This window comes from Podarcis pityusensis (genome assembly GCF_964106645.2).
Source record: "Podarcis pityusensis genome assembly, chromosome: 1".
NCBI lineage: Eukaryota > Metazoa > Chordata > Lepidosauria > Squamata > Lacertidae > Podarcis > Podarcis pityusensis.
In genome coordinates, this window is record NC_138028.1 from 4,272,211 (window position 1) to 4,290,525 (window position 18,315).

General features: G+C 43.4%; 1 protein-coding gene across 1 annotated transcript; it reads right to left on the bottom strand.

Moving 5' to 3' along the window:
* Positions 1-419: 419 nt before the first annotated feature.
* Positions 420-18,315, bottom strand: STYX (serine/threonine/tyrosine interacting protein). The gene is made up of 11 exons (XM_080992932.1): positions 17,869-18,315; positions 12,580-12,612; positions 10,600-10,653; positions 8,666-8,763; positions 7,198-7,258; positions 5,387-5,423; positions 4,491-4,530; positions 4,351-4,401; positions 2,628-2,700; positions 1,787-1,871; positions 420-941 (listed from the first exon to the last, which is right to left on the bottom strand). Exons 1-11 carry the CDS (start codon positions 17,923-17,925, stop codon positions 871-873), a joined length of 660 nt encoding a protein of 219 aa, XP_080849058.1. The 5' UTR covers positions 17,926-18,315; the 3' UTR covers positions 420-870.

Consider the following 18,315-nt stretch of genomic DNA (forward strand, 5'->3'; position numbering starts at 1 on the left):
GTGGTCTTGCAGGGGCGGTTTTAGGGTTGTTTTGGCTGTACGTAATTTTGGCTTTATGTGCAAGTCCTTAAGCCTCACGTAAATTACGAATCATCTGTATGGGTTTGAAGAACAGAAAGCCAAAAATACTGGCAATATGGCTAGAAGGCTACGTTCAGCAGTAAGGCTGTACACCCGCATTTGCCTGTCAGGAGTCAATTCGTGTGGATTTTCATAAAGCTGGGGGAAATTTATCTTCTTGGAGGCCTTTTCAGGGAAAAGCCAGAAAGGATCAAGAAAAGAGCTGCCATTTAATCTGGAAGAGACCTTGAGTTTGCTCTTACGACTTCATGGTGGCCAAAACAATGATTTCCAATAGCTACTAAAACTTGTTTCCTTCTGCCTCAAGCCTTGGGAAATGAAACAAATACAACCCACAGTGGATTTTAGGAAGTTGTTTCTTTTCATTCTTTTCCTTTTTTTACTAAAGACTCTTGTTATAAATTACACAAATAACTTTATAAACAAATCATTCCCCCCACGTTTTGTTTAAGTAATAACTTTATCAATACAAATAAAGAAATTTCAAGTATGAAAAGTGCATTATTGCAATAATACCTCTTTGCAAGTCCAAAGTCTTGGTTTAGGGTAAAACTATAAAGTGTAAAAAAAGGAGCAAAACAATCAGTGCCATCTAGTCAGTCAAGGAATCCAATACCCTTAACCGTGTTGCCTGGTGTGCTACTGGAGGGGCAGGTTTGCATAAGGAAGTTGGACTCATCTCCCATTTTATATATATAAAAAATAGATCTGGTTGTTCATCTTGCTGACGTTAGCAGCTGCCATGAATAGAAATTTCCAGCCAGCAAGTCCAGAGTGCTGCCCTTGGTGTCAACCGTTCTGAGCTGCGGCTTGCATATTGCTGATTTCCTCATCCTCTTCATGGGTTCGTTTCAGACTTCCTGCAAAACAGGTGGGGCAGGTGGAGAAGGTGGCTAAGAGGACAGAAACAAGCTTTCCAAAATGGTTTGAGTGGAACCAGACCTGTTCTACAAAACATTTTCATTTTGCTGCACAATGCCAATTAGAAGCCAATTTTTCTATCCATGTTTTGCCCATTTTAAGCATCCAAAAATAGTTAACAGCCAGTCTTCCTGTGATTCTCTTCCTACTTCTTAACTCAAGACAACAAGAAGTTCAAATAGATTTAATCAAATATGAACCAGGTTGGTTTCTATCAGTAATCCATCAGCTTTGAGTAGCTTCTCGTGGTAGTTTTCATACTCTGGATGTAGGTGTGGGGAACCTTTTCAATTCCACAGGCCAGAACCTCACCATAAATGGACTAGGGGGGCACATTTGACAGGTGGGCGCATGCTTGTCAATCACAGGACATCAAGAAGTTGGTAATTTGACCTTGAAAGTTGCTGCTAAAACAATGTCCCCCCCCTTCATTTTAGCAGGGCGTTTTGATGCATACACCTTCCTAATTAGGGAGGGGTTTGTATTGGGGGCAAGTGAAGGGGAGAAATGCATGTACATGAAGAAGGGTAGACGATGTCCATACCGCCAGTACTACTATTTTATTCTGGGTAGAGGTAGCAGTTAGCAAGGGATTGCATGCAAATCTGACTCAGGAAGGAGTCTGCTTGGAATTCCCTGCTGAAATGAAGGTTTCCCCCTTTGTTTTAGAGGGGATTACAATGCAAATCTTTGAGAAGGCAGGCTTGGCAGTGACTGCTCTGGAAATGTGCCCCTTGGGCTGAAGATGTTTCCCCGCCCCTGCTACACAGAAAGATATGCTCACCCGTACTGACAGACAGTGATTGCTCCAGCTGCCGAGGAGACATCATCTGGATAGTTAACTTTGCTAGATAGATGGCTTCATATTCCTAAAAAATAAAATAAAAAATGAAGCAGCAGCAGAATGACTGGATTAGCACAAATGGGCAAGAATTCACCTGACATTGGGATCCTGGGATAAAAAGAACGGGAGGGCAGCTAAAGGAACATAAATGTTTACAGCCATGAAGACTGGAATATTGCAAGAAACTGAGGTGAGGGAGGAGAAAGAGTGGTTCTGGATAAAAGTAACTGCTTCTATTTGGCTGACCTGAGCAATTCCAGAAAGCCACACCCACTGTTTAGGGGCAGGCACCAGTGAGCTACTCAAGAGTCAACATGGACCAGCACTACACCTGGTCTACCAGAGCAGAGCAGAAATGGGGCATCTGAGAGAATTTTGGACACTGTGGCTCAAAGAGATTTTATGCCACCAGCCTGAAGCTCAGCCATGTAAGGCACAGAGACCCCTGCTGTTGAGACCTACTGCTCTACACCGGCCACGTGGTTATCAACATAAAGCTGATAAGTTGTTTATTAAATATCTTTAATGTTAGGTATCTTATGCTTCTGTTTTACATATTTTACATTTGTTAGAATTGCTCACATCTTCAGTACAAAGCAAACAAAATGATAGAAAAGGCCAAATACCGGTAATGTACCAATTAACACCCCAAACAGCCAGGCAAGATATAATGAAGTTTTTCATTTAAGCCAATGCATATCAGATACTTGGGGAGGCCGGGCCAGACCATCAGTACGAATATCATATTTCTACATCATCAGCAGGTAGGAAAACAACTTACCTGAAGTTGATGAACAAATCCAGCATTGGGATTAATACAAAACCTTCTTTCTTGCACGTATGTAAATGCATCCCTACAAGAAAGAGATTCTCCATTTTCATCTTTAATACCACTTTGCATTTGGTTTCTGACTCATTCTTTTGGTATTTACTTTCAGTTTAGCTATGCCTGTATTTTGCCTTCAAAAAGTTTAGAATGACATACAAGGGCTCCCATTCAGGAATTAGTCATGCCCAGACCTGCTTAACTCCATAAAGGCTTACAGCCAACAACAACTGGATCCAGTTAGTTACTTAAACAGATTTTCCTTATAGAAGATGCTGAGAACTGACCCTGCTGTTACATGTGAAATTTATGTTATAAGAATTAAACACTGAACAGAGGGCCAACTCAATGGGAACATCTGTTGTGCGAGGCCTGATGAAGTGAAGAGGCCAAGTGAAACTCAAACCTCACCCCACTCATCATCTTCATCCTCACAACAGTCCCATGTTGAGTGCCACTCCTATTTCACAGATGGGGAATTGAAGCTGAGAATACAATGATCCCCAGGCAGAAGTAGGACTTAAATCCAGGGACCCTGGCTAAATGCTCCATTCACTGGACCAAGACAGAGTTATTGTGCATAAGCTCACTTGCTTGAGACCCATCACACAAACCTCATCTATCTCAAGCTTCAAGTTCTCTATTAAAACATGAAACAGATGACCCACATAGCCAATCTTTATCCCCAAGAGTCCATTACCCCTAAGAAATTCTCGCTGCATCTGCATCCTTTGTAATAAGGCCATCGCTGGGGCTCCCTCTTCACTGGGATCAGAATTCTCTACAGATGTTTCAACCCCAGAATTCCCTTGCCCTACAGCATATCCAAGACCTGTTTTGTCTCTGGCTGTCATTCCAAAGTCAGATGTACTGCAAGCACTGCACTCTATGTCAGCTGAGGTGGTGATGGAGGAGTAACAACTCATGAGCATACTGGAGGCAATCAGTATTGGAGGCAAGTTCTGTGCAGAGGGAACATGCACACCTTTCACAAAAAGATCTTGGTCTTTTTGCTGGGAGAGGTCACAGCACCAGTAGCAAGTGTTGCAACCACCACCATCACAAAGGCTGAGAAAGGGGAGAGAGAAGGGGCAACTTGGCCTGGCACTGAAAGAACACAGCAGGCACATAGGCCTGTACAGTGGTACCTCGGGTTACAGACGCTTCAGGTTACAGACTCCGCTAACCCAGAAATAGTACCTCGGGTTAAGAACTTTGCTTCAGGATGAGAACAGAAATTGTGCAGCAGCGGCAGCAGCAGCAGGAGGCCCCATTAGCTAAAGTGGTGCTTCAGGTTAAGAACAGTTTCAGGTTAAGAACGGACCTCCGGAATGAATTAAGTACTTAACCAGAGGTACCACTGTATTGCCAACTTCAGTCTGCAATATTTTAGGGCAGTTTTTCTTTTGAAAAAGTTGCACAATATCGAAACACTTAGGTGATCAAGTTGTACAACTGTTTTTAATCCCTTCTTGTTGTAAAGTGGGGTCTCACTCAGCTAGTCCCTAGACATGGAGAGCTGCATTAACAACAAACTACAACTAGATGGCCCTCGTGGTCCCTTCCAATTCTACAGTAGAATCACTCAAGATTCCCATTTTGGCCATGTCATGACTCAGCGGTTGAAGACCAATATTCTCTCCAGGGGATGGAAAGCAGTTTAAAATCACTTCTGTACCTGTACTTCACTCCAAATGTTTCCATAATATATGCAATAACTAAGGCAGCACTGAAAAACAGAAAACAAACCAACAAAAACAAGTTAAGATATGTCAGCCATGCCTGGGGATATTTTTAAAAATAAGTGAGCCTTGTTACCTTCTAGAAATCCCCGCGTTCCCATGGACAAGAACTTTTCCTGAGAATGAAAAGAATTGCTTTACACAAACCAGCCAGAGGTTTTACAGGCATTTTGTATTATTTGTACTATTTAGTTTATATCCCACCATTCAGTCCTCAACAAGATCCAAACACGTAACGTCCAGTGGGCTCTTCTTATATTAAAATTAATTTAAATCATTAGCATAGCCAAACACAGTCAGTAGCAAAATCAGCATAAACACCTTAAAACACATATGAGCAGGAAGCAGAGTTCGAGCCTCAGGAACTTTATTTCCTTCTGCATTACCTGCTATGTGGCATGTACCCCAATGAGCCTCCAAGGAATCTGGCCAGTAAGGCTTAACTAGATGGCACCAACTATCACTACACCATCTTATAGCATTCCCAAGAGGGACTGTATCCCAGTCCATTACCAAGTACATCCACCCCATCTGTATTTAGGTAAAGGTAAAGGGACCCCTGACCATTAGGTCCAGTCGTGAAAGACTCTGGGGTTGCGGTGCTCATCTCGCTTTATTGGCCGAGGGAGCTGCGTACAGCTTCCGGGTCATGTGGCCAGCATGACAAAGCCGCTTCTGGCAAACCAGAGCAGCACACAGAAAGGCCGTTTACCTTCCCGCCAGAGCAGCACCTATTTATCTACTTGCACTTTGACATGCTTTCGAACTGCTAGGTTGGCAGGAGCTGGGACCAAGCAACGGGAGGTCACCCCGTCGCGGGGATTCGAACTGCCGACCTTCTGATCAGCAAGTCCTAGGCTCTGTGGTTTAACCCACAGCGCCACCCGTGTCCCTTCATCTGTATTTACATGTAGCTAAAAAAGCAACACATTTGTATCAAGCATCTTAGGCAAGCAAAGTGAGTATACGTACCTCCGGTTTGTAAACTCCCATCAATAAATGCCTTAGTCTAAAGAAAAACATAACAGACACAGATTCCGTTCCAATTACCGCCATCTCAAAGAGTTCTTAACACAAATGCAGCCTATTTGTGTGTTCTAGAGTATCATGCACTCGAGGAAATTGTAAATAACTTGGGCCCCAAAAGATTTATAATATGAGGACTTAAAACATTGATCATAGTCATCTTTATATTGTATTCTTGCTAATAGAACGCCAATACAAAAAATACTACACTTTATCAAAAATGCTTAAATGCACCTGCTTTTAAAAAGCACCCTAAAAACACCTGCTGCTTTCAAGTTGCTTTACATTGATAGCAGCAGGTGCAATGGTTTAAAACTACTTCCTCAGAATCCAGTGTACAGCAACTGAAAGGTGCAACTAGATTCCCACACGTGGTGTTTGTAGCCCTAGTTATATTTATATTTTGCCATGGACATCAACATTCTCACAGCAACACTTCCAAGCAGAAAGATGTGTTTTGTAACTCATGGATGTATGCAATCAAGGCATATCCTGCCAGGCCAGAAAAATAGTGTGAAGATTTAATCTGCTCATAAAATGTTGACAGCACTTGGGTTACAGGCGACCAGTGATGTTTATCTACCCCAAAACCTAAACCATGACTTTAGCTACTGCATTTCTTTTAAATCCTGATTACTGTTTATCATTTTTATTGTGGATAGTATTACAGGCAACTCCCTGTTTGTGCAGGGATTGCGTTCCAGTCATGGCACACCCAGCCCCCAACCCCATTCTGCCCCCTTCCAGGGCCAAAAACTGCACTCACGTTGGCAGTCACACACAAACGAACACGTGGAAAATTATCACTGCCCATATTTCTGCTGTTAGCCTCCCTGGGCACTTTTAGTGGAAAAGCAGAATACAAACATGTAAAATAAACAACTTTTTCAGTGCTCAGTTTTATGGCAAGAATTAACACCCAAGATTCATTAAAAAGTTTTTAAAGTGACATGGCAATTTAACAGGGCAGAACGGAAGTGGGGGGGGGGGCCCTCCTAACATAATTATTGTTAAGATGTTGTGGGGGTGGGACAGCAGAATGGAGAGCTCATCATTTTTATTAAGGTTTTTAGTGTTCCTTGTCTTGAAGCAGCAGCAAGGGGGCCTAGAAATATGGCTCTCCCCAGCTGCTTCTTGAAACTCCCTAGCCAGCTTGGCCTGGCACAAGTATTCAGACATCCACATAGCCATTTCAAGAGGCCCCCTCCATTACCAGCAGTTCACAAGAAGCCAATGGAGTGCACTTTCAGCAGATGCCTGCCATGGACAATGGCCATCCAAGGGGCAGGAGAGAACAAAGTGCACAAAGTAAAAAGACAGATGCTGAGAAAGCAACTCAGATATCTTGCACAGAGTGAATAGCAAGCAGACACAGCCATTTTTGAGCTGAGAATTGCATTCTGCGACCTGTCCCCCTTAATATCTGATATGACAGTTACCATGGGTACAATTCATTGGGAAGTTTCTCCGGCATGCTAAAATGAAAGGGAATCCTGCAAAAGAACTTTTATGCAGGAGAACTTCCCAGAGGGCTGTACCCATGGCAACCAGCAATACTACCAGTCAGGGGCTTATCCACAAGACCATTAAATTAGGTGGACATTGCAGGAAGAATTATTTATCAATTTAGCTGAACTGCTTCAGAGGTGGATTGTTTCTTCCTTTTTCACTTGCACATTGGGCTGCATTTGCTCACACGATTTCTGAAAGATATTAGGATGAAAGAGTTTAACTCACAAGTCATGCTAAACACTTACCGTCGGGAAAAATCTGATTATATTTTCAATGGGATGATCTGCAATATCCAAGACTAAATACCTACAATTAAAGTAAGTGTGTTAAGTACACAACCAGAATCGCTCATCTTCTAAAACATTAACACCCAGTCTGAAAAATGTTTCTTTTATCATTTGAAGCGGATATAAATATAATATATATTATATAATATAAATATAAAAGTTAAAAGGTCCAACATATTGTTCTGTAATGGAATGTACGATAGCCAAATGACCCCTTCTCTGTTGTTGCAAAATTTCCTCATGAAACCCATGAGGCAAGACTTCAGGGGAATTTCAGGAGAAAAACTACTAGCAGAGTAAGGTTCTATCTTCCTTTCTCTTCACTGCTGCAAAACAGCTCTAAAGACTGATCTGCAGTCCAGGGCAAGCAGGGCTGGGAAAGACTATCTGAAAGCATGGGAGAGCCACTGCCAGTCAAAGCAGAAAATACTGATCTAGATTATCATTAAGACAGCTTTCTGTGGGTTGTATCCAACTGTCATTCTTGCCCCGTCAGTGGAAAAAGGGGGCAAGAATTTCTCAATGATTTCTCACCCCCTCTGCAGCACCCTGCTCCTAAACCTGCTCCAGAAGGCTGGGGGACTCTCCAGAGCAGTTCTGGTGGCGCATGGAGGGCTGCGGAGGGGAAAGGGAATAGCTGAAAATTGCTTCCTTCTTCATTTCACTGAGGGAAGTTGTACTGCCAGCTGAGCAAACCTTGTTGGGCTATCGCCACATGCAGCTGTGGTGTAACATGTACAGTGGTACCTCAGGTTACATACGCTTCAGGTTACAGACTCTGCTAACCCAGAAATAGTGCTTCAGGTTACGAACTTTGCTTCAGGATGAGAACAGAAATCGTGCTCCGGCGGCGCGGCAGCAGCAGGAGGCCCCATTAGCAAAAGTGGTGCTTCAGGTTAAGAACAGTTTCAGGTTAAGAACAGACCTCCGGAACGAATTAAGTACTTAACCCAAGATACCACTGTAGTTTGGTCCTTAGGCTTCCTGTCTTTGAACACCAGTTTTGTTCAAGTTCAACAGGAATCACTTTCAGCCATATTTGAAAAGAATACAGTGCAACTGTGGGAAGGACTATGTCAGGGATAAGGAACCTCAGGTTTGGGGGCCGAATGTATACCCCAACCTCTCTATCTGGCCCTTGGAATACCCCAGCCACACCCCTCACTGTCCCTGCTTCCTACCCAAAGCATTTTGCCTTGTCCTTAAAGCAATCTCATTCCTCACAGGAAGTCATAAAGAAGTTCTTGCACCTGTCTTTCTGACATTCACGCTATGCAATATACCTGCCAACTATTGTGATCCACTGAAACGTTTAAGCATTACCTGCAATCTTGCTTTGCAGTGTAAAGACTGAAAACTACACTAGCACAACAAGCACACATTGAACATGACGTATTTTCACAACATTGATTTACAGGTTTCTTACCTAAATAACTGCTGGAAGTTTGGTTTAATAAAGTTTGCTTCAATATTTTGTCGTATGCATATTACATGGGTAATTCCATGTTTCTGAAGTATAGGTAGCTGCAAAATGAATGTTTGAAAAAGTGAAAGCTCCTTTAAACTAGCATACAAACAAGAGTAATAATATTGCATTATGACTAGCTGATAGCTTTATTAAGACATTTTATTAAGACAATATATTTAGATATTTAAAATGTTCAGTAAGACCATGATAGCTTAAAATCAAACACACACAACAAATTCATTTTTGTGGCCAGTGCAAAACAAGCCGGAAGCCTGCAAAGTTACTGTGTGGCTTTGTTTTAAAAAGGTGACTTTGTTTAAAGCTGACAAAAACTCAGAAGGAATTTCCTTTCCACATTCATTTGAACCTTTCAAAATAGGCTGGACAAGCTTCTGGTCGTTTTGAGTTGGCACAAAGATGCAGCTCATCAATAAACAGTGTAATTCTATTCAAAGACAGAAAGTGTGCATTTTGCAGTTTGTTTATTTAAAACACCTTTCTCTGTCTTTCCTCAAGCAGAGTCCAAATAGCAAACAGTAGAAAATTAAAATGTTACGGGGGGGAAATTCACACATGACAATCAAGGAGAAGGAATTTATAGTGGTTTATATGTATCAATAATTGTGTATTAATGTAACATTTTTATATGTAACTGTATTTTTGTAAAATTTGTTGTTCTTGTTCCAAGTTATTGTGGTTGTTATTGAATTTATATACCGCCCTATACCCGCAGGTCTAAGGGCAGTTTACAAAATAAAATCAGAATATAAAACCACAAAATACAGAATCAAAATGAAAACAACAACCCAATAACACCCCCAAACAACCACCACCACACATTAGTGGCATAGTGGTCTACTGCAGCTTTAGGGATTTTTTAAATACCGCTTAAGTTTTTTATATTGTAAGTGGCACAGAAATGGACAGGAAGAGGGTGATCAGGAAGAGTGGGGGATATTGAAACCAGTTCCTTCTCATGGCCAGATCACTTCCTGCTGAGATTAAGCTTTCAGCACTTTTTCTCCTCTGCAGAGGCAGGGGATCTATTAAGATAGTCTGCCCTAGGAGGCTGATGGATCCAAAGGATTTCCAGATAGCTGATATGATTGGCGCTCCTGTCAAAGCCCTGGATGGCCTCTGGAACACCCAAAGGGCTTGGGCTGTTGACAAGATCACCCTGAGTGCCTTTTCCATCTTCATTACGCCCATTTGGCTCCCCAGAGTACTCCAAAGCTTAGGCTAAGGAAACAAATTGGGGCACTGCTCAAACACGAGTGGAGGAAAATTCCAGTAAAATGCAATCGAACAATGGGCCTACCCAGCAGCAGTGAAGGCAGCTAAGAAAGTATGTTCTGCAGTCTCCATTGTATCCTGAGACATTCGGCAGAGCTTTTCCGGGTAGTGCAGGGCCTTTTAGTCTGGCCCAAAGGAGGTGACAGAACTGACGGCAGCTTACTGTGACTTGTTTGCAAAGCATTTTGAGGATCATAAAATCATTTGCATCCACACCGGGACCGCGACTCCCCGTACAGCAGATGAACCTTGAGAGGTATCAGAGCACCGTCTAGTTCTGTTATGCTAGATGAGTTTTAGTTAGTAAGGACCGATGATGTGGACAAGGTGCTTAGATTGGTCAGGGCAACCATTTGCGCTCTAGACACGCAGAGCTGACACGCAGGGAAGAAACCTCCTTGCATGTCAGTTCTGCTGGCTCTTTGGGACCTCTTTGGGCTTTGGGGTGGGTCTCCTCTTTGAACCACTAGGACTCTCCAGTGTGCTCCCCATTATATACAATTTTGGGTACAAGGTCTGTTCAAGATTAGTTCCTGTACCATTTTTTCCTAGAAAAAAGCAGTGACCAGCATTAAAGTATTCTAGAAAGACACACCTACCTTGCTTTTCATAGCTGAAGAATATGGGCCCAGGAACAACCCAGGTAAAATTTCCTTTAAAAAAAGGAGAGAGAAAGAGAGGAATGAAAATTCAATATACCTCAGTAATCTGGTAGAAGCTACACAAGACCAACCCTAGCAGTAGAGTTTAATTACACTAGCATTAACCGGATGCATATATGGGATCTGGAAAGAGCTCTGTGGTTTTATCTGAGAAATGGGTACTTTTTTCCAGTATTGCTGGCACTGGGGCTACGAGGGAATCTTGCACAACAGAAACATAGGAGGTGAGAAAATCCCCAACCACCCACTAAGTTTGCAAAGGACAATGACAGAGAGAAAACCACGAGCACACGTCTTGGTATTGACTAACAGAATTCAGGCACAGTATAATGAACGGTTTATGAGAAAGGCATTTATTTTTTGATGATAAATGACTTGGTATATTCTGCCTGAGAAACAGAGCAGGGGGGGAGAGAAACATGAACAAGTCTGAGGTGACAGAGAGGTGGAGAGAAAAATCTAAGCAGCAGGGAGCTGCCTGCCGCCAAGGTAATAATATCCCAGAATAAGATTCCAGGAACTGTCTTGCCTCACTGAAGCTGCAACTCAAGCTTCCCTCCCCCACCAGCTCCTTCTAGACTAGAATGTTTCTCTTGCCTGTAATCCTCAAAGGCTTCTCAAAGCCTTCAAAGGTTTGAATGTAACAGGACTGAGATAAATGTACCTCACTGACAGTATAGTTGCTCTATGCTAAATGCAGAAGAAAAGGATGTGCGATCTTACACATAGGCTAACATACCACCCCACTTTTTCATTGCATAGCTTCCTCCTCATCTGAATCCTACCTTACCATCACTCTGAACTAGATAGCCTACAACCAAGATTCTCCAATACCCACTATGTGGCTTGCTTACTTGAGCCATTTGGATTGTTTTACTTAACTATTTCTCAAGGTTCCTGCAATACGAGAGGTGTACTCTCTTTTCTGGGAGGGCTTCTGGCTGCTTAACATGAAAATCCAACAAGCAAACCATAATTCACTGCATCTCAATGCTAGAAAGAGCTTTTCCTGCCAAATTTTTGCATGCCATGCAAATCACTCCTTGTGAACAAAGCCTACATCTACAAGAAATCATGAGGGCTTCCCCCGTTAGCATTCTCTATCCAGAAAAAAGACTTAGAATTTAGGAAGTTTCCTATGCAAACTGCAAGTTTAGGAGGGAGTTGCAATAGCCTATTAACATTTTAATATTACTTTGCCGAGGCATCTGCCAATCCAGGCAAATTCACTTTATTTCTCCCTTCACTAAATATGACCAGTACTTAGCAACCTACAGAATTGTTGTCTTACTCTTAAATTTAGGAACAAATTCAGTGAGTGTTACAGCATGAGCATCAGCTTTCCCCACTGTCCACAGACCAGGAGAGAAACAGCAACTTCCAAACAAAGAAATAGTGGCCCCTGCAGGCTCCTGGAACATGTGGAGAGGGGAATGAGTGACAGATTTGTGCAGAGAGCAGCCAACTGGCCAGGAGCAAAGATAGCAGAGACAACCATTTTTGGAAGGAAGGTTAGGGCTGGGAATTGCCCACAAGGCCCAAAAAGACAGCGAGGAAAGGGAAGGTCACAGATCTGGGGACCTTGAGTAGGTCTCTCTCAACTGGACATTAATGCAAGACAATGCCTAGATGAATGAGAGAAACTGGGTGTGAGTCTAGGGCAAAAAAAGGAAGGTAACAAATTTCTTGGTAGCCCAAAACTGCACTTCGAATTACAACTATCCCTGTGTGTTAGTCCTGTCATTCCAAGTCTTCTCTTGGGTGTTTCCAGAGCAATCGTCCCCAGTGTACCTCTGCAGCACACCTAAGTGTCTCAGGGCATATGGTTTTGCTAAATCCTAGCAGCAGCACCACCACCACCACCACCAAGTATCTAATGAACCATTAGCTAGCTTTGATTAAAAGAAACAGCCATACCTGCATCTCTCTTCTCATTGGATATGTCCAGTCCTAGAGAGAGAGAAAAAAATGCAGTGTTCACTTAACAATAATTTTCAGTATCGCCCTTAAGAGAACCAACTGTTTTTCAAGGAAAATCTGGTAGACGCAATGTTTTTAAGTCTTTGAACTGGGTGGAAAAGATACACACATATATAACATGATCTAAGTTACATCTTATTCAACATGTTAAATTGTGTATATTTCTCATTAACATAATTACAGTTTGAATAGTGAATGATGAATTATAGCTTCAATCACATAACTAGCAGAAACTTCACAGACTGTCAACAAAAAGGAGTCTTGCAAATTACAACTTTTATATAGGCAAAGCAAAAGAATACACATTTATTCAGTTAGTAAGTACCGTAGTTAAATTCCAGATCCTGAATAGACATGTTTTTCAGACATCAAACAGACTTTTACTTCATCATCAAAAGGCCTTCTGAGATTCAACAGAACATTTAAGTGTGCTTGGAATCAAAAGACTACCCAGAGTGGAAGTTTTGTAATGTCAAGGGTGCTCACAAAAAGCATATCTAAGAGTTGTTAGAAACGACAAGAGCAGCAGCAAGAATTTTTATCAAGTGCTGATTTTTGTCTGTTGGAATCAACATTCTTAACTCTCCTCCCCATGGATGTGCTCCACAGGGAGCTCTCAGCCTGTTGGCAGACCAACTCTGCATTACAAAGATGTCTGCAAACATGACATGAAGACTGGCAACATTAACTCCACTGTCCGCAGCAGAGCACAGAGAGACACAGCAAAACCAGAACCTTCATCTGCCCCAGCTGCAACATGTCTGTCCCCTATAGGTCTCTGCAGCCACATCAGGCGCTGCAGTCTTCCAACAGCTTGACTTCACCCCCAAATGGACACTCTTCCACTGTCTAGAGACAGACAGCTGCCAACAATTCCAGCAAGGCTCTGGCATAACATTGACAGCTCCTTTTGGAGTGGTAGAGAAGCAGGAAACATGCAGAATGAACTGCTAGACTTATTTAACTCCTCTGCATTAGTTTTTACCTATTTGCATTTTGAAAGGTATACTTTCATGCCAAATAAAAGCTGGTTTGATCCTAGATATTTGGCAACCTGCTTTTTATAGAATATTTACAAATCTAGAAAGTGTTGAATGAACAACAGTTAAGTGCAAATGGTCAGCTGTTGGTTTCATATTAAAATATGAACATATCTTGCTAAAAACTGATTTAGAAGCACATGCATTAAATATTACTCATACTGTTGCTACAAATTCACTATTTCTGATCTGTTCCTACCAATGAGCTTTCACAGAATTCTGGCATTTGCTATGATTATGTATTTTAAAGGAGAATTACAGTTAAATGCAGATCATGCAAATTCCAATTACTGCTCTTTGTTTACATATTTATTAAATATTTCAACAGGCTATGGTATCTTAGAGAATTTAATGTGGACAATCACAACAGGTTTGCAATCTAACAATTGGATAAGCTGCACTATTCGATTTGAACAAATACTAGTTTTTATCTGTCACTCTAAAATGATATTTTTAGGTTTTAATAAAGTTCTGCTTATCTCATGCCTTTGAAATGGAGTTGGTTCCATTTTGAAAAATCTAAACTTCATAAAAGCTGCCCAGATATATGCCTCACACAGTATAGGCGTGTGGTCTTGTCAGATTCTCTCTAAGAGTATCGGCAAGTCAGCATCTGACCATGGTTCAGATGTGATCAAAATGAATGACTCTGTATCCCAACAATATGACAGTAATGATGCATTATAAGCCCTGTAAATTGGAAGGAATGGAGGACTTATAATTTTACCTCCTCTATTTATGAGCTCCAGGGTACATTGCTGTGTCTGGACCTTCAAATAGCAACAGTGGCTTAGAACATTTTTTCTCCAGCACCTCCAGATGAGAAGATTGCTAGGCTTTTCCCCCCAGACTAAGATGTACCAACTGCTATTCATGATTTAAAACCTCAAGACTTGGTTATTGCAACATGCTCAGCATAGACCTGTAGCTGACTGTAGCTGATGCAGAACTAAAAAGGATGAATAGCCAATAAAATCAGTAAACCTGCATCTATTTTGAAGCTTTCCACAATTTAATGTACTGGGTTTTAAAACAGGGTTTAAAAGGTTGGGCTATAGTTTAATCAGTCTTAGAAACTCAATATTAGCTAGGCACCAAATAGCTCCTTAAACCAGGGTTATAGACACCAAAACGGAATGCCAAGTTGCCATTTTTGGGCCAGATGGCTTTTTGGTTCCTGAAATTTGTTCTGATTATGTAGGTAAAATATCAAGGATAGAATTCTACAGGGTGTGGCATTAGTGTGTGAAAACAGTCAAGATCCCATGATCCCCAGGCATGCATCTCCAGATGATGGAGATGTCAGGCACCATCCTGGCACCCAGGCAGCTTCACTTGGTCGCAAGTGGCCAACAGTCAGGCGCAAAATGCGCCTGGCGAATTTGGAACACTGATTTTAATTTCTGTTTTTCTTTTGTCCCCTCACAAGATATGTCGGCTGAGGAGAAACTCCTGCATGGAACTGCCCCTCCATGAAGCAGGCTGGCCAGCAAGGGCATGAAGGACAGCATTTTCTGTGTGCCCCCCCCCCCCATAATTTTTAAAAGTACCAGTACTTTAATGCATCACACAGCTGACAGAGTTGGGGCAATGGGGAAAACCTTACATTCCTTACAATGCACAATTATTGCTAAACAGGGATGGTAAATCAAACAGCAGTTAAGATCATTCTGGATTCTGAAAGGAAATGGGAGAGTCTAAAAATAGAAATGAAGTACAGCATGATTGTTTGCGCATAGGGGTGTGTGAAACAGTAGGAAGCACCAAGTGGGGCTGTACATGAGAAAAAGTTTAAGACCACCACTTAGGATTTATTATATCTTAATTTTATTGTCTGCTGTTTTATTGCAGGTGGGCATTTTACTGCCCTGCAACTTGCTTTTGGTGTAATATATAAGGTGATGAAAAAAGAGAATTAATAAATCTATGAGCCGACAAACACAAGTAGGAATGAGCAAAGGTACACACCACTGGGTAAGGTTTCTCAATAACCCTTTGTCAGGTAGAAGCAGCTAAACAGGAGAGAATGAGACGGATGCTGGCAGTGACAAAACCCTGGAATTCTCTAGGGTGAAGGACTGAATAACATGGACCTTCAAAAACCTGCTGGATGGGACTATGGGCACATCTAGTCCAGGATTCTACTCTCAGAGGACGACTAGATGCCTCTGGGAGGCCTGCCAGCAGGATATGAATGCAACATGAGCACAGCAACTGCCTCTAGTAATGCACAGCTATCATAGAATAATAGAATTGTTGAGTTGTAAGGGATCCCAAGGGTAGTTCAACCCCCTGCAATACAGGAATGACAACCAAACATTCCTTGAGAGATGGCCATCCAACCCCTATTTGAAAACTTCAAATGAAATAGAGTTCACCACTTTCTGAGGCAACCCTTTCCACTGCTGAACAGCTCTTGCCATCAGAAAGTGCTTCTTAATGTATAGTTGGCTTTTCCTTTCTTGTAATTTGAATCCATTTGTTCAAGTCCCCCACCCCCACCCCCAGGCAGCAGAAAACAAGCCTGCTCCATCTTCCACGTGACAGTCCTTCAGATATTTGAAGATGGCTCTCATATCTCCTCTCAGTCTCCTCTTTTCCAGACTAAACATCCCCATCTCCTTCAAGCACTCCTCGTAAGGCTTGGTTTCCAGACCCTTGCTCATCTTGGTTGTCCTCCTCTGCACACATTCCAGCTTGTCAATATCCTCATTAAACTATGGTGCCCAGAACTGGACACAGCACTCCAGGTGGGTTCTGACCAAGGCAGAATAGGGTGGTGCTATTTCTTTCCTTGATCTGGACACTACTTCTGTCAGTGCAGGCTAGAATTGCATGTGTTTTTTGCTGTTGCATTGTACTGATTCATGAAAAGTAGCCATTGATAATCATACCCTCCATGAATTTGTCTAAACCAGTTTTAAAGCAAACCATCATTGATGGCAATCACTGTGTCTTATTGTTGTGACTTCTGCAACTGAATATGCACTGGGTGAAGTACTTCTTTTTACCTGTCCTGAATATTGAACGTTTAGCTTTGCAGAATGATCCTTGTTTTTGGCACTGAGTATAAAAACTTTTCTCTATCCAATTTTACTATACCATGCATAATTTTTTAGCCCTCTTATGCGCCTTTTCTCTAAATTAAAAAGCCTTAAATGTCACAACTTTTCCACATAGGAGAGTTGCTGCCGCCACTTGATATTTGAGTTGCCCTTTTCCAGTTTTTCCAGTGCCACAATGGCCTTTCTGAGGTGAGGCAAACAGATTTGTGTAAGGGCTTTTTGTTATGGGCAACCTTATTTCCCAAGGATCCCTAACATGGACATCTCCTTTTACACATACCGGGTTTACCTTTTCATCTAACCGACCTCCATAACCCCAACACCTCTTTCCTGGTCACTTCAAGCCCTGACCCACAACCAGCATTATAGGGTGGAAGAAAGAGAACATCACTCTTTAAGCGGTGTTGCTGTATTCTCCCGTTTTTTGTAGTAAACGGATGCTGAGTCAAATGCGCCCATGTAGTGTGAAGAGTCACACACACCCATTCAGGGCAGAATGGAAAAAGGAGGTGAGTTGTGGGACTTCCCAAAAGAAGCTGCAGGCTACAAAATGTTAACCACTTCCCCCTCCAAACACACACACACACACACACACACCCCAGCACTGCCACAATGGTGTGGCAGAAAAATTATGCCAGATCTAATAGGGTAAAGAGAGAACATATAAAACACACACACACACACATTGACATGTATGAACACGAGGCGCTGGATGAACCACAACGCGACACGCCCCAACCGAGAAAGGTGCCTCCCCCAATTCACACACACCCCCAAAACGGGAGGAGGGTGGGGGGGGCCAACCCTTGAAGACCCACAAGGGTCCAAACACCCAAGGGTGGGAGGAGGCCATTATCAAGGTCGGTTCCTGAAGCCCCCCCCCCCCCCCGTCGTTGCAAGCGGGGCACCTGCGCGACCCCCCCCCTTCCCACGATGCGTGTGTCTTTTGTGTGTGTGTGTAAGTAGTAGAGGACAGACAGCACAGCCCGCCTAGTGACCGATTCCAGCCATTGAGATGCTGAGGCGTCGGAAGGGGGGAGAGGAGGAGGGGAGGAAAAGGCGGGCAGGGGGAGAGGAGGGGGGAGGAGAAGACCCTCGCCGCCGCCCCCCCCCCAGCTCACCTCAGAGTCCTCTTTGGGCTGCGGCAGCGCGGGGAAGACCGGCTTGGCGAGCTCCATGGCCGGGGGGGGGGGTCTCTGGTCTCCCCCTCGTGCCTCTCCCTCTCTCCCTCCCTCAGGCGCTCTCCTTCCCCTCAGGCGGTCAGTGGGGCAGGAGCAGGACGTCGTCGTCGTCGTGGTGGGCGGCGGGCCTCGGCGCTCGGGAGGCGGCCAGGGCGGCGGCGGGGAAGCGAGAAGGCGAGGTAGGAGAGAGAAGCAGCAGCGGCGGCGGGAGCGGCGGCGGCGGCGGCGGCTCGCGCCCAGCCGCCATGCCGCTGGCTGGGCTTGGTCGGCGGCCCCTCCTCCTCCTCCTCCTCGGTCGGTCGGTCGGTCTGAGGGAAGGCCGGCCGCTCCGCTGCTTCTCCCCTCCCCTCCTTTCTGCCCCCGCCCCCTCACAGGCGCCCCGCGCGC